The sequence below is a fragment of the Gallus gallus genome, chromosome 2, assembly GCF_016699485.2.
Source record: "Gallus gallus isolate bGalGal1 chromosome 2, bGalGal1.mat.broiler.GRCg7b, whole genome shotgun sequence".
In the NCBI taxonomy this organism is placed as follows: domain Eukaryota; kingdom Metazoa; phylum Chordata; class Aves; order Galliformes; family Phasianidae; genus Gallus; species Gallus gallus.
Genome location: NC_052533.1, coordinates 66,197,050 through 66,211,630, shown reverse-complemented (window position 1 = coordinate 66,211,630; position 14,581 = coordinate 66,197,050). Strand labels below are relative to the sequence as shown.

At 47.6% G+C, this 14,581-nt stretch overlaps 1 protein-coding gene across 2 annotated transcripts; it reads right to left on the bottom strand.

The window, feature by feature from the left end:
* Positions 1-410: 410 nt before the first annotated feature.
* On the bottom strand, positions 411-13,402 carry IRF4 (interferon regulatory factor 4). Of its 2 annotated transcripts, NM_204299.3 has the most exons (9): positions 13,336-13,402; positions 12,177-12,476; positions 11,656-11,842; positions 11,056-11,141; positions 10,360-10,501; positions 8,555-8,662; positions 7,014-7,367; positions 3,807-3,919; positions 411-2,256 (listed from the first exon to the last, which is right to left on the bottom strand). In NM_204299.3, exons 2-9 carry the CDS (start codon positions 12,378-12,380, stop codon positions 2,113-2,115), a joined length of 1,338 nt encoding a protein of 445 aa, NP_989630.2. In that variant the 5' UTR covers positions 12,381-12,476; positions 13,336-13,402; the 3' UTR covers positions 411-2,112. The 2 variants fall into 2 exon arrangements, with proteins under 2 accessions (NP_989630.2, XP_040530292.1); XM_040674358.2 differs by lacking the exon at positions 8,555-8,662.
* Between the last annotated feature and the right edge of the window lie 1,179 nt (positions 13,403-14,581).

Sequence of the window (14,581 nt, the reverse complement as noted above, 5' to 3'; positions counted from 1 at the left end):
CAAGAATGATAATATACCTTGATACTCAACAGAAAGATGCTCCCCACCTTCTGACACCTCACGGATAACTTTCCACACTTTTCTCTAAGCTAGTGAGTGCAACAAACTTCCTCGAGACCCTGACTTCCAGTGCATGGATGACAGCTGCCCTGTGAAATTCACCCCAGTGGCTGAGCTCTACTGAGTTGAGTTGAGCGCAGGTCAGGATGCTGAGCTGAGCAAGGGGACATGAGCTAATACCCCTCATTTTTGATAAGAGCAAAAAAACCTTACCTTTTGACCTTTCCCTGCACTTTTGTCTGAAAATGCAGTTCCCCACAGACTTATCCAGCAGCATTGCCCCTGTCAGCAATGTAGGACAGAGCCCGTTAGATTTGCCCCACTACTGAAAGCAACACATACAAATCGAATTGGTAGGGAATAAGGACTTTATTCTAAGACATGAGCTGAAGCAATGAGCATATGAAGCAACGGCCACTAGAAAAAAGTGAAAAACATCAGATATCATATTGTATCATACCAGTTCAGTCTGAACTCAAAAGACCATTCCGGTAAAATGTATGCACAGACCAAAAGCATATGCAGAAGCTCTGAAGGTCACCTAGAACAGTGCTTTTAATGTCTATGGAAGAGGTCTCCCCTATGAAAATCTTTAAGCCAGGAAAAACACCACAGGTAGCAAAGTAAAAATGATCCATTAGTTCTGCCTGGCACTGTGGAGCAGGAAGGGGATAACATATCCCAAGAGAGTATGCATCTTTAAGATGTATAAGTTAGAAGTCCCTAGAAAACAAGTCTGCTGCCAGACTAAGTACCATTCATTTCTTCTTCATTTAGAAACTCAAGTGAAGTACATATGTTAACCACAGTGAGGTCATACTCTGGAGCTGAAGCAGCGTGATCACACAGTCTGATCTCCAGTGTAACAGCAAGGAGGTTTTAGTACCACACAGACTCAACAGACCCCTTCTCTTCACCTCTGTAATGGCACGCTAGCACGCAAGGCTGCAAATTGCATGAAGTCATACTTCTGTGAAGATTTTAAAACAAACATCAAAACAAGTCTTTCCTTGGCTGTCTTAGTTTGGGAGGCTGAGTTCTGCTCTCCTCAATCTCTCCCTTCATATTCATCTCAGTACCAATGGAAGGAAGCTGTGAGTGCACACCAAGAGCAGAGCTCGGCTCAGTAAAAGCCAGAAGTGGTGGTCACTTCAGCTAGCCTCCTGTCTGTCACATTAACCAAGGGTAGCAGGACCACTCCCTGTGCTATTTTCAATGTCTGCCAACTTAATTCTAATGCACGTATATGTATAATGCATAGTAGTTTGCAATGGTAAGGAAAAAAATGTGATTTATTTTTAAGTATGCTCTTTGGGACTCTAGAATTACAGTGGTTAATTCACTTTAATCCACAGATAATGTGAGGCTAAATGGTCATAACACAGTACCACAAACTGATCAGCTTAGAAACTACTATCAAGGGGCCTAATCCAATACTAACAGTGGCACCAAAGTGGCATTCTAAGGAAAAATGTCCGTCAAGTATTTAAAAAAAAAAAATATGTCTCTGAAGATTTACATTGTTTTTAAAAAATTCTACATAAGAATATAGGTATCACGCTTATCAGTCTAAGTTTAAAACCACTTACATGTATAGCTATCCTCAATAAACCATCTACATTCGCTACCTATCTACAGTAGCTACAGCTTCAAACTGGGAACACCGCCAATTCATGTACCTTCCCTGAGATCAGTAATCCAAAATAAATAGCCCTGCCAGTGTAACAGTGTAAACTCTGGATTTAAGTCTTCGGTAAGAATCAGTCCTCACAACACAAGGAAAACATTAAGCAAACGTAAACAACAATCATTTCGTCAGTTTTGAGTTATTCCCAGCAACAGTGGAACTTATGTGAGATGTAGCATCCAAACGTTGAAGACCCGTCATTTGTATCATACAGTATGGTTGTCCCAGTTCACTTTCCTATCATTGAACCTTTGATCCCCCAAACACATCCAGCTGTGATTTGGATCTCCAAATTGCTATCCAGATCAGCTCCTCCACTCTGCATAATCTTTACAGTGCCTTTAGAAACACTTATTCTGAGGATCTTATTCTTGAATAGAGGAATGGCGAATAGATCTGTGATAATCCTCTGGACTAGTCATGAGTTCTGGTAAATCATAGCCTCTCAGAAGATGTCCACTGTTTTGTTGCGCAAAGTAATACAGCTGCCTGGCAAACATGGGTTCAACCTTAAGAACAGACAAAACGTTAATCAGACGTATGACAAAACTTCATATTCCTCATGTTAGTCATTTAAAGTGTTTTAAAATTAAAAGAAAACACCTCTGCTTGCCAGAATGGGAAAATAATTTCTGTGTTCTCGCTGATCTCTCTTCTAAGATAGTGCTTGCCTCTTCTGCTGACAAATGTTTTGCTAATTGCACACACACTTTATTTGCTTGGTCTTCACTTAGAGGAGCACATTATCAGTGACACAGATGATGTACTTGCAATTGCACCCACATATGTGAGCAATGTGACATACGACATGTCTGTGACCACTTAATGTGTTTAAATGCATACCCAGAGCTTTTCAAGTCTTATCTCCATTCTCAAGAACTTTGAGGTCTTAAATTGAAGTGTTCAGATATGCTTAGGTATGCCACAAAATAACTACCTTTTAAATTAGACCTCAACCTAACTGCAAGGTTACCTCAACTTTTTTTCCTTTAAGCTCTGCTGAGGAATCTCTTCAGCCACTGCCCACCACCAAAAGGGATGTGTATGACTTAACGCTGCCTTCACTTCTATCTGCTTAGAAAACACTATTCCTTGCCAGGCCTTTGGGCACTGGCTGCAAATATTTAAAAGTTGCACACTAAGCACTAAAACCTGAAGCTCTCCTTACTCACTGCAGCTGGGCTCTTCTCTACAACCTCTACACATTAAGACGGAGGCACCATTTGGGTGGAAGCATATACTTGCAGCAGCTCCTACCTGCAGAAAGGGACAGAGCCAGCAGGGAACCCTGCCATAGAGCAGTTCCATGAGCTGGGACAACCTGTTCAACTTCTCAGGCTGAGGAGCAACCAGCAAGGCCCAAGTAAAGGTTGATTTGGGTCCTGTGTTACCCTGGGGCTTTTGAAAAATTAAAACAGACACCAGCTTTCCACCCAATGAAGCAGTAAGTTATACCCTAACACTAGCGTGTGGATTACCACCTCTCTTGTGGTTTTATGGGCCAACACAGTCAATTTAGAAAGTACCTGGTCTCAGTCTCCGTCAGCACCCTCTCTCAGAAAGCATCCTGAAACACTAGCTTTGAGTGTGCGCGAACTGTGGTCAGCCAGCTCGTGAGCTTGCCAGCTACCCTAACACTGGAGCTGCACAGGCAGTCCCTGCATCACTCCAAAGGCTGAGGTCTCTGGGATGTAGGCTGGGCCTCTAGAGCACCTTTAGGTGAAAGCACTGTGTCCTGCACTGGCCTGGCAGCCCAAGGTGTTGTGCCACAGGGCCAGTAACGACAACACTGCCCAGCTCTCCTAGGGTACCTTTTAGGTCCTGATGGGCTTTGTAAAAGAGATCACTGATGACAAATTTACAAAGGGGATAACTGGGTGCTCTGATCTACTGAGGGCCACCAGTCCCAGCAGATCTGGGAACTCAACCTCAGACTTGATGGTACTGCATTATCATGAAATTGCCACCTCTCTCACATCCTATGCGAGGTAGAAGTTTGACTGGCAGATTCGTATCCTCCAAGGAATATGTTTCATTTAGCAAAAGAAGTCCTACTTACATGGGCTGTAATTAGTTTTCGCTGTCTCTGTGGATCTGGAAATTCCTCCCCAAAGCACAGAGCAACCTGGTACCTTGGAAGTGGACGTCCATGATGAGCAAAGGCTTGAAGCTCTGGGAAGAGGGAAAGGGCTGTTAAGAAAGTCTTTGTGGATCCAAATGGAGGACCCTGGAGCACAGCGAGAGAGGGTAAAGTAACTCTAAGGAGAGGATGACAGAAGTCAGGAGAAAGACGAGAGGTAAGGAGAAGAAACTGAGAAGAAACCATGTTTCTGCAGATCAGGGAAGCTGGTGATAACATTGCCATTTTCCTGTTTGCCTTGCCTCATAAATCATTTCATATGCACAAACCAGGATGTCTTCCAGTAAGTACTTTTATTTGGCCTTGTCAGAAGGACCTCATGGAGCAGATGCCAGCAGTAGCCCTGACCCACTCAAGAGCACACTTAAAGTATCACTGAAACCAGTGGCTTTGTAGAGCCAAAGTACTGCGAGGCACAATCTCAGACTCAGCTAGACGTCGTCATGGAGTCACTGCCACCACTGTTTCTAGAGGGTGAAAGGAAGGTATGGGAAGATGAAGGATTATTTAAGCCCTGCACCAAAACTGGCAAAAAAGACTGTGTCTTCTGTGTGCCTATACTCTCTTCACTACAGCTTGCACTAAGAAAAAGTCAAATTATATCATTACACCAACAATCAGAGTGTCCCCAGTAAAAGATAAGTGGGGCAGCTTTTATGAGAGAGACCAAGATCACTGCTTTGTGTCGTAGGGACTGTATTTCCTTCCACAGTATAGAAAACTGCATCTACTACAAAATTCTCCTTAAAGTCTTCATTATGTGAAGTATCACTACATAATTGATTGATAAAGAGTTCATTTTAATTTACAGCTTTCTTTATGCTTTCTGAAGAAAAGCTGCAAAGGCAATTAAAGTTAAAAACCCATGTCTTATGACGAAGTGCTCCCTGCTATACAGGGGAATGTGAGTCTTTGAACTTGACATGACAAATGCATCTCTTCTTATAATACATACCTGCTGCTTCTACACTAACTGCAAGTTTTTCAGACCAAAGTATGGGTTCAGCAGCTGCCACAACAGTTCCCCAGCTAGACATACTGGTCTTACCGGGAGGATCAGCTATAGGAATAATACAGTGGGCAGTTCACTTAAAACACAGCAAAAACTCTGAAAGTGCTGTGAGCCCTCTGGCATTATGCAAAGAGAGGACAGAGATCCATGCAATCCTGCTTTCCTCAGGAGGGGGCTGGACAGTCCACCCATAGCCCAACCATCACAATGCTGCTAATGGAGAACTTCTCCCATCTTTCTCTTCCTCTCATTTTACTCAGCCTCAGCAATTCTCCAAATCCCGATCATCTGTGGGGGTGCTACCCAGCAGTTCTTGGCGTGGACCCAGAAAAGAAAGTCCTTTCTTTCCTACCAGCAGGATGATGGAGGTCAGCCTTGCTTTTCTCCAAAGCCCTCCACTCACTCTTCCCATGCCCACATGCCTCCCTGCACTGCAGTGCCCACACACACCTCCTCCTCAGACCACCCCTCACGTCCTTTTACTCTTCCTCCAGCTTCCCATCCTTCTTCCAAGCCTTCTCCTGCAGCTGCCACCTGCCATGCTCCCAGTTCCCTTTTTGGATCCTCCTACTACCACCCCAGTTTACTGCATTCATTACGCAGTGCTCCCCAGAGGCCATCCACCCATTTTCTGAGTTTTACTGCTGCTGTAGGACTCCCAAGGCAGGCAGCAGTTTGTATTGCAGGGATCCAGCTCCTCAATAGGATCTTAACAGTTGCAGTCCACAGTTCCGCTTCTGCCCCTTTCTCTGCTGTCCAGTACTTCCTCTCCTAGCAGAGGTCTCCTATGCCTCCTCCCAAGGAAGGCTGAATTTCCTAACAAGGGAAAGTCCAAACTTGCCTGCAGTCTGGGACCTTGATATTTTCAATTGACCTGCAGATTTGGTGTGTCCACAAAAAGTCACTAATAAACCTAGCTGAGCATCAACACATGCAAAAGCTTATTTTGTACACACCGCAGACTATGGCTGCAACCACATCCTTGGGCTTGCACAGGCTTCAGTGCATAAGTAATTTAGGAGGGGGGGAAAAGTAACTATTGTTTAAGCTTCTCTTTGGGGTTAGGCTTCTAAAAAGAGAGGTACTGGCAACCGTTTGGACGAACCCAGAGTACATCTAAAAAACCTTCTGAGAAAAGGGAAAGGGATTTCCAAAACCATCATCGCAGGCAGAATTGAGTCTTTAAATTAGCATGTGATTGAAGCTCAAGCCAATGCCCTAACCTCAAATTCCCCTTTCTAACTGTCAATTTTCATATCCATGAGATTTCTTTCATTAGATGCATTATTTGCTTGGCCATTTTGCTAGGATGATGCAGCAACCTTGGAATATAATGTGTGCTAAAACTGCTGGTTTAGGTTTTGAATAAACCCTTAGAGGAATAAAAACATTATTCCTGTAAGAGACTCGTTCTGCACTGATGCCCTGTTCTAATGAGTGATGTGTGAACTGCCTGGCTGCCATGTCATACTCCTCAAACCAGGGGCAGCATGCACTCCTGCTGCCCAAGCTGTCCTCTGATGTCCAGGCAAGGCCTAGCTCCCAATCTCTCTGGATGGACACCTTTACATGCTCAAAAGTGCTACTATATAGGGACATACTCTGCAAGCCATAAGAAAAAAGCCCAGTCCCAACATGTGCTATTGGCCCCATCAATTGGTGCTGGACCCAGTTAGAAAAGAAAGCCTTCTGCTGGAATCCATGTTGATACTGGAATGCTCTGAGACAGATTCCAGGCTCACTCTGGGTCAGGTTGAGAGTAGGATGACCGCAGATCACAGTGCTGCCCTGGACTTATCAAAGTAGATCCAAGGCCAGAATCCACCCTCCTCTGCCACACAACATTTGGGAAGATTATTTTATTAGGTTCCTCCCTATGTTTCATAAACCGATATGTGGTTTGGCTGTCACTCCCACCCATTTGTGTAGGGACACTGACTGTGCACAGAGCAGAGCTAGACAAGATTGCTCAAAAGGCAACTGCTCCCTGCCTGTATTTCTCTGCAAGAAGCAGTGAGGGGCAATTGCTATCATAAAAAGAACACTCCCGTAAAGCATGGAGAGTGACCAGGTTACCTTTTCAGAAATTACACCAAAGCCACAGAGGGAATTACCTGCTAAAAACTGCTGAGTATCAAAGAGCTTGCATGTCTGATCCCGCTCCAGCTTGTTGGGTCGGTCACTGCAGAGCGCCAGAGGCCCATCCCAGTAGATTCTACTTTGACAAAGTCTCTTAGCATAGAGGCCATCGGGTGCCATCCACAGTATTACTCCTCGCTCCAAGTGGCTCAGCAGCTTTTCTATGTTCTTCCTCTGGCTGTTATCCTCTGGATAAGGGAAGATGACTTGTTCCAGGCTGCTGACCTCATAACTTTGGCCCTGGGATATCCTACAGCCTTCAGGACTAGAAGTTGTCACCTCCTTTACCAATATCTCACGGTAATATAAGCAGATGTGGAGCCGACAATCTACAAGAAGAAAAATAAGAATGACTATGGTATATTCGCACAAATATGTTATGTTTTAAATCTGTGTTAAGGCCAAGAGATATACGTGCATGAGATTTCTGAGCCTCTGTGCTACAGGCAGTCATCACCACTCAAAAGACATTAGCAGAAATCATAAAAAGAGCATGGGATACAGTAACATTAATGGTGTCTAGTTTTATTAAGAGGGCTACTCATGTGAGAATTTGGTAGGAACTAATGCCCAGCAAACTTCACATTTCTGTTTAAGCAGGGAAAGCTGGCATAAAAAAAAAAAAAAACAGTTGTTTGTCACATTTTCCAAGCTTATGTCACAATTAAACACCATGGCTTCCTCAGATATAATCAGGAAGTAGCTGTGTTTCTCCCCAGATTTTGCATAACAGGGGCTTCTGCACAGGGGACCTGCAAACCCGCACTTGACTGCCTGAGCAGAAGCAGCTGCTGGTGCCAGCTCTGCACAACTGCACCTGAATTGCCAAATCTACCTTTCAAATGACAATTCGGTCAGCTTGGCACTCACGCGGCACTGAATATATGTGTATATATACATATGTATACACACATATGCACACATAGACATACAGACCCTGATGCAGAAGACTCAAGAAACCTGCTGAGCATCCTGCTGTAGGTTTATCCACTATTTCTGTGACAAGCACATTCCTTCACCCTTTCCCAGTGTTATTTAGACCTCCCCTGGCAGCTAAATGTCTGCAGAACTGACTGAGATCATTCCCTTCTTCTTTCCCAAATGCCTTTATTTACCACAAATATTGAGACAGAGCCAAGCCAGGTGGCATCAGCAGGAGCACAGCAAGGTACCACAGGGCTCCTCCCAAAGAAAAACTGAGCTGAACATCACTGACCCTCAGTATCTTCAGACACCCTTGGTGGTTAATCAACACTACCTGGCACTAAAACCATCAGCCAGAAAATCTTTCCACCTACTCAGACCACTGCCCGTAGGTCCCCTGGAGTTCAGGCTACAAGTGTTTCAACATCCTAGCAAACCAAGGCCCATGCAACAGATTCGTTCACTAAAAAAGACAGCTTCTTTTTTTCCATTTTTTCCTTTTCATCAGAAAGGAGAAACACAACCAGGACAAGTCAGAAGTGGGAGTCTCTTGTAGGGATCCCCAGAAGCCCCAAGGGGCTGTAGACCTTACCTGACAGGGCGAGGGCTTCACCAGACCTTATGCTTGGCTCAATCGGGATGCCAGGAGTCTGGGACTCGGGAGGGGCACAAGCATAAAAGGTTCCTGTCACCTGACAACCTGTTTCACAAACAAAAGTCAGTGACAGCTACCTAAATCCTAAGAGAAAAGTTTGGGCAGAGGTCAAAGATAGGCAAAATTGAGTTTTTCTGGGTCCCAAGAACTCTTTCTCTCTCTCTCTCTCTCTCTCTCTCCTCTCCTTCATTAAATGGTTTTGTTTCCCATTTTTCAAATATGCTTACTACAGACACTCAAGATGTTATCTGGACTGCATTTTTATCTGGGTCTGTGCGAAATACTCTCTATTACAAGAATCTGTTATTCCATTACAGAAATAACTAACATTTTTAGCTAGACTACAATGCTCTTAAAAGTTGTCTGCAAAAAACAATCAATTCAGCCTAAGGAATTTTACTTAAGACAGGTATAATAACAAAACTGGGATCAGCACTGGTTTGGAAGTAGGCAAAGAAAACTGTGCAGCAGGAGACTATCGGAATTGTATTATCAGGACTACTATTAGCCAAAAAAACACCTATCGGTACATGAATTATCACATAAACAATCAGTATGTTTCTTAATGTTTCTTAATTTCCTCTGTTTCTTAAAGGTCCCTCTATGACGAAGCAAATGCTCTTCCCAGCAGTAGGACCCACCATGACCAGGAGCTGGAGCAAAGCATATGCAAAGCACCGCATCTTCTGACAAGTCCTAGAGCTCAGTGGCACACCCAGGACAAGGCACCAACAATTGTCACCAACATCAGCAAAGTGTCCCTGCACGTGCCCAACCGATGCATGGGATGTACTGCAGGGCACTGTTCATGCAGCCAACAGGCCTACTTTTATTAGCAAGTAGCTCAGCTAAAAGCAAACGATTCCCCTTAATAATTCCAGTACACTAGCAGCAAAAGTTGCACTGCATTGAGAATTTTCTCTTCAGCAGACCCAGAGAACAAAAACTCTATTTCTCTGCACAAAAACACCCAGAGAAGTGCCCTCTGAACACTCAGTATCTGCTCCCCCAAGTTTCTCCTTGCTTCCCATCCCACTGCATCACCTCCTTCTCCTCATGAAGCAAATGCCCATCTACTTGAGGTGAGTTGCTCTGCAAGTGCCTATGACACACAGTTCCCTTTCTCTTATGCTTTTCAGACCTTAGTGTTGCCAATTTTGCCCATGTCAGAGGGGCTGAAATGAGATGATTGTTAAGGTCCCCTTGAAGCTAAGCCATTCTGTGATTCTACGCAGTGCTTGGAAAGCTATGATTATACTGGGCTCAAACTGTAAGATCTCTGGGGAAGGGAATGTCTCTTTATTCCGTTTCTGCTGTGCCAGCTCCAAGAGATGCTCAACCTACGACAAGTTGTCTCATAGAAAAAGTAATAACTTCAGCTGCCCTCTTGGGAGAATAACACTATTTCAACCCACAAGGCTGGAGGGAAAAACACCTTGCTCATGTGTGCCTCAGAAGTCCCAAAATCAGCAAGCAAAACTAAGGAACACACATTCCCATCTGGGGCTGGGTGGTTGGTTCCCTTCGTTATTACTCAGGGCTTTCAAGATAGCTTGGGACTTTTGAGGGTTGGGTTGTGAGCAGAGCTCTAAGGTCTGTGTAGTCAGGACTGGAGTGAGTAAGGTCCACCAATGAAAGCCATGAATAGCTAAGGTGAACCCTGCAGTTCTTGTGGGTGGCCACACGCCCTCTCCTTCGATAAAGCCTCAGCCACCAGCCCCGGATGGGATAGACCCTCTTACCATTCTCACAGCCGGGCCCTTGCCAGTGATGACCGCGAGCTGCGAAGGGGACGCTGGCACACTGGTAGGGGATATCGGGATGCGGCTGTTCCGGGGCAAATTCTCTCCAGTTGCGCTCATGGGGCACCATGTAGTTGGGTACCTATTCAACGTAATGAGATATTCTTTTACCCGGTAGCTGTCAGAACTGATGCTTGCATGTTGCATCAGCTTTCAGCTCCCTGGCATTATTTGCCCTGACAAAACTCGCGGAGGTCTAAGCACTGCCCAGACTACATGAATGGCACTTCGCCACCACTACCAACGGGACTTTCAAATGGACTTCTCGCCACTGGTGTAAATAACAGGCTGGGTGGAATAACAAAAGGCAGTCAAAGCATTGCTGGTAAATGTCTGCTCGGAACAGCAATGCTTCATTGGGTGCTTACATTCTGGCTCCAAGAGGATGGCAGTACACTAGTATCTATCGCCAAACAGAAGAGAGCAATTACTCAGGGATAAACAACACCAAAGGAAATCAACTGCCCTGTGGCCTCATATGACATTAGAAAAGTTGCTTCCCAATTTCTGTTTTCATAATAAAGTGTTTTTTTCTCTTTCCAGAAAGAACTCAAGAGAGTTATGCCAGCAAGAAAGGACATACTGCAGAGTACAGAGCCCAGAGCACAAGCACTGAATACACAATCAGTGTCATACCTGGGACGGTAGTGAGGTGTAAGGAGATGTGATTGGGAAGGGATGGTTCATCAGTGGCTGCTCCTCCATGCTGTTCTGTTTCGCACCTGTGTTCCCCAGAGGGATGGAAATAAATGATGTCAAGCACATCTGAGGACAGCCTGTCCTCAGGACTACATGCTGTGCAGCACCCGCCAGGGGGAGGAAACCCCACACCCTCTGACAGGCCAAAAACCCCAAAGTGCTGCCACACATCAGTGCCCTCTAGCACCCTGCTGTGCCCCTGTCTTGGGGGCTCTGCCTGCTCTGGGACTGCCTGCAGATGCTATAAGGCAGCAATTGCAGGCTGGGCATCCCCAGCCCAGTGGTTACACAGCTCAGAGCACTTCTGCTCCTCCCTGTATTCAAAACCTACATCGAGAAAGTTGTTTTTTTGGTATTTTTTTTTTCCAGGGTGTTTTTGCCTGTCAGTCAGAATGAGATGTACTTGATCTCTGTGCTTGGGCTCCTACCCCTACAAAGACTGTGTGCCCATTCCAGGAAAGCGTGCTTCATTCCTTGTGTGCTTACAATGAGACAGACAATCACACTCTGTTACACGGGGAATTTGAGATGTTTTACCTTTTTTAGCTCCTTCTGGCACTATTCTGTACACTTTATAGGGATCTGAGATGTCCAGCTGGCTTCTCTCCACCAGCTCTTCAAAGTCGTTGCTCTTGTTCAAAGCACACCTCAATCTGGTCTTCCAGGTAGGGGGATCTGGTTTATCAATGCCCTCTCTGAACTTCCCTTTAAAAAGAGCCCAAGCCTGGAAATATTTCAGGTAATCAAAAGAGCAAGAGGAAAAAAAAAAAAAAGAAGAAGAAGAAGAAAAAAAAACCAATCAGCTACAAGGTACAAGTTCACAATGCTTGAAACACCACATATGCCTGTGCCTATACGTGCGTGAGTTTACTCCCTACAGTATAGTTTACTGCACATGGTGGTGACGGGTTGACAGTTGGACTAGAGGACCTTAGTGGTCTTTTCCAACTTTAATGATTCTATAGGTTTAGGAAAAGAAAAAAGCAGCAGGGCAAGGCATGAAAACAGCTCAGAAGGCACAAGTAAAGGGGAAAGGGTGGGCAGCCCAGCCGCCATACCTTGAAAAGGGCAGCATCCTCCTCGCGGTTGTAGTCTTGCTTGCCAGCGTGCTTCCAGGGGATGCGGAAGATGCTCTTCTCGTCATTCTCCCACACCAGCCCTGGGTACTTGCCGCTGTCTATCTGGTCGATCAGCCATTGGCGGAGCTTCCCGTTACCGCAGCTCACCGAGTTCATCCCGCACTCACCCGGCTCCAAGTTCATGCCACTCTTACCGGGGGATCAGGGGTGGGGGCGCGTCGCTGAGCCCACCGCACCGCACGTGGCTGAGCACCACCTCTGTGACCAGCTCTGTGGGGGCTGCGGGAGGGAGAGGGAAACCCAAGGGTCAAAGGATGCTAAGAGCACCTGGGAAAGACAGCACAGGGCGCCAGCAGCCCCCCGCTCCGGGCAGCCCCCCACACTGCGGGCTTTGACAGAGATCCCCCCTGCCCCGGCGATGCTGTTTTGCATGAGCACACACGGGTGGCTGAGACGTTCAGCACGAACGACTTCAGGCATAACCTCCCGTCCCGCTCTGAGTTCCACTAGATCTTTCTTAACCAAAAAGGTCAAAATAAAAAATAAAAATTAAAAAAAAAAAAATTAAAAATCACGAAGCGTATTCGCTATGCAAGGGCAGACCCGCACGAACCGGAGGGCTTCACACACGTTTACGACTCGTGCGGCTTCTCACTGTAACGGCAAAGGCGCTTTCACAGCCTCCCTCAAGCAAAGCACATCCGAGCGCGCGATGTCCCACACACATCCACGCTCAGCTGCTCCCGACAGAGCAACGCTCAGACCTCGGCAAAGTTTGCCCGCACACCGCACCGAGCGCTTCCCTGCTCAAAAGCTCGGCTCGGCTCGGCTCGGCGGCTCCCCTAAATACAGCCTTCGCCTCCGCATGCGAGCGACGTCCGGTGCCCCCGTCAACGCGCCGCGGTGGGAGCCGCGCATCCCCGCATCCCTCACGCCCCGCACACCAAAGCCGGTCCCCGCATCCCTCCCCGGGCAGCTCCCCCGCTCGCGCTCACGGAGAACCTCGGGCAAAGCCCCCAGAAGCGCCCCTCCCGCTCGGGTGGGCTGGTGCTGAAGCCCTTGACAAACCACATCCCGCTCGGACCGAGCTCGGGTGCCCCCGTCGGGGCACGGCTCCGCGGCTGCCGGTGCCGCTTACCTGTGCCGGACGCCGGAGCGGGCACGGCCGCGCGGCTGCTCTCCGTCGGGTGCGGCGCGACTGGGCCGGTGGCCCCGGGAAGTTTCTTTATATGATGGAGGGCGCCGGGCCCGGGAGGGGGGAGGCGGGCCCCCGCCCGGAGGTGGAGCCGGCGGAGGGGAGCGGGGACTTCGCGAGCTGGAAAACATCTGAGGCAGTGACACATGCCCATTGCTGGTAAACACACGCTGCGGGGCGGGGGGGAGCGGCCCGGCGCCCTCTGCGCGTCCGCGCGTGTTTTTTTTTAATCGATGCAGACACACACGTAGACATAAATAGCACGGGGAAACTCCTACCTGCGCTCGCCGAGCGGGCTTTACTGTAACAGAGCCGGGCAGCGACACCCACCAGAAACGGCCCAGACGGCGCCGCGGGGACCGGCGGCTCCCGCCCCCCCACCCACCGCTGCCGGCACCCCGACTGTGCCCGGGGTGGAAGCGGGGACCGAGCCGGGCCTGGAGCCGTGGGACCCCCCTGCGTGGCTTCTCCCCGACAAGACCCCTTCGTGACCCCATCACGACCCCTTCTTGACCCCATCGTGTCCCCTTCTTGAGCCCTTCTCGGGCCCAGGGAGGTGGGTGACCCGCTTGCCAGCAGCCCGAGGGAGCTGGACGTCAAAAGGTGCGAGGTGCGGGCTGCCGTGGAGGTCTCTCGGTTCGTTTGGGTTTCTGACACGTGTTTCGTGCCACGACTCTTCTTGTTGTTCTGTAGTAACGTTTCCAACAGATCCACATCCTTTCTGCTGTAACGTATCAGATGAAAGCCCAGCCATCGCGCCCTGTGCTGGCAGCGGGGCATGCGTGGGGCTTAGGATATTAATTGCAAATCTTCAACGCCATCTTCTGAAATTTAAATGTAATTATCGCCACGTTTTGAGGGGGAAGTGAGAAGCGCAGCCATTTTTAGATATTGGGTTTTATAGCACGCCATCCTCTAGAAAAAGAATTGGCAGCGCCCACCGAATCTTTGCAGTCATGAGTTAATGCACCTTCAAAGCATTGGAACATCTCTGTGAGACTGGAGAGGACGGCAGCCGTAAAGCAAGACAAGCAACCATGGCTTTACCAGGAGGCTGGATATGATCAGGTTGGATATTAGGAAGAATTTCTTCTCGAAAAGAGAGGTGAGGCACTGGAACAGGCTGCCTAGGGAGGCGGTGGAGTCACCATCCCAGCAAGTATTTAAGGAAAGGGTAGTACTTGGGGAC

What these genes read in the sequence shown, in the direction of transcription:
- IRF4 (NM_204299.3), bottom strand. Translation starts at nt 12,380, where the DNA reads ATGAACTTGGAGCCGGGTGAGTGCGGGATGAACTCGGTGAGCTGCGGT. An exon ending in GCCAGAAGGAGCTAAAAAAG is followed by an intron (nt 11,142 to 11,655) that starts GTAAAACATCTC and finishes TGGGGAACACAG; the next exon opens with GTGCGAAACAGAACAGCATG. An exon ending in AGGGCCCGGCTGTGAGAATG is followed by an intron (nt 8,663 to 10,359) that starts GTAAGAGGGTCT and finishes TTTGTGAAACAG; the next exon opens with GTTGTCAGGTGACAGGAACC.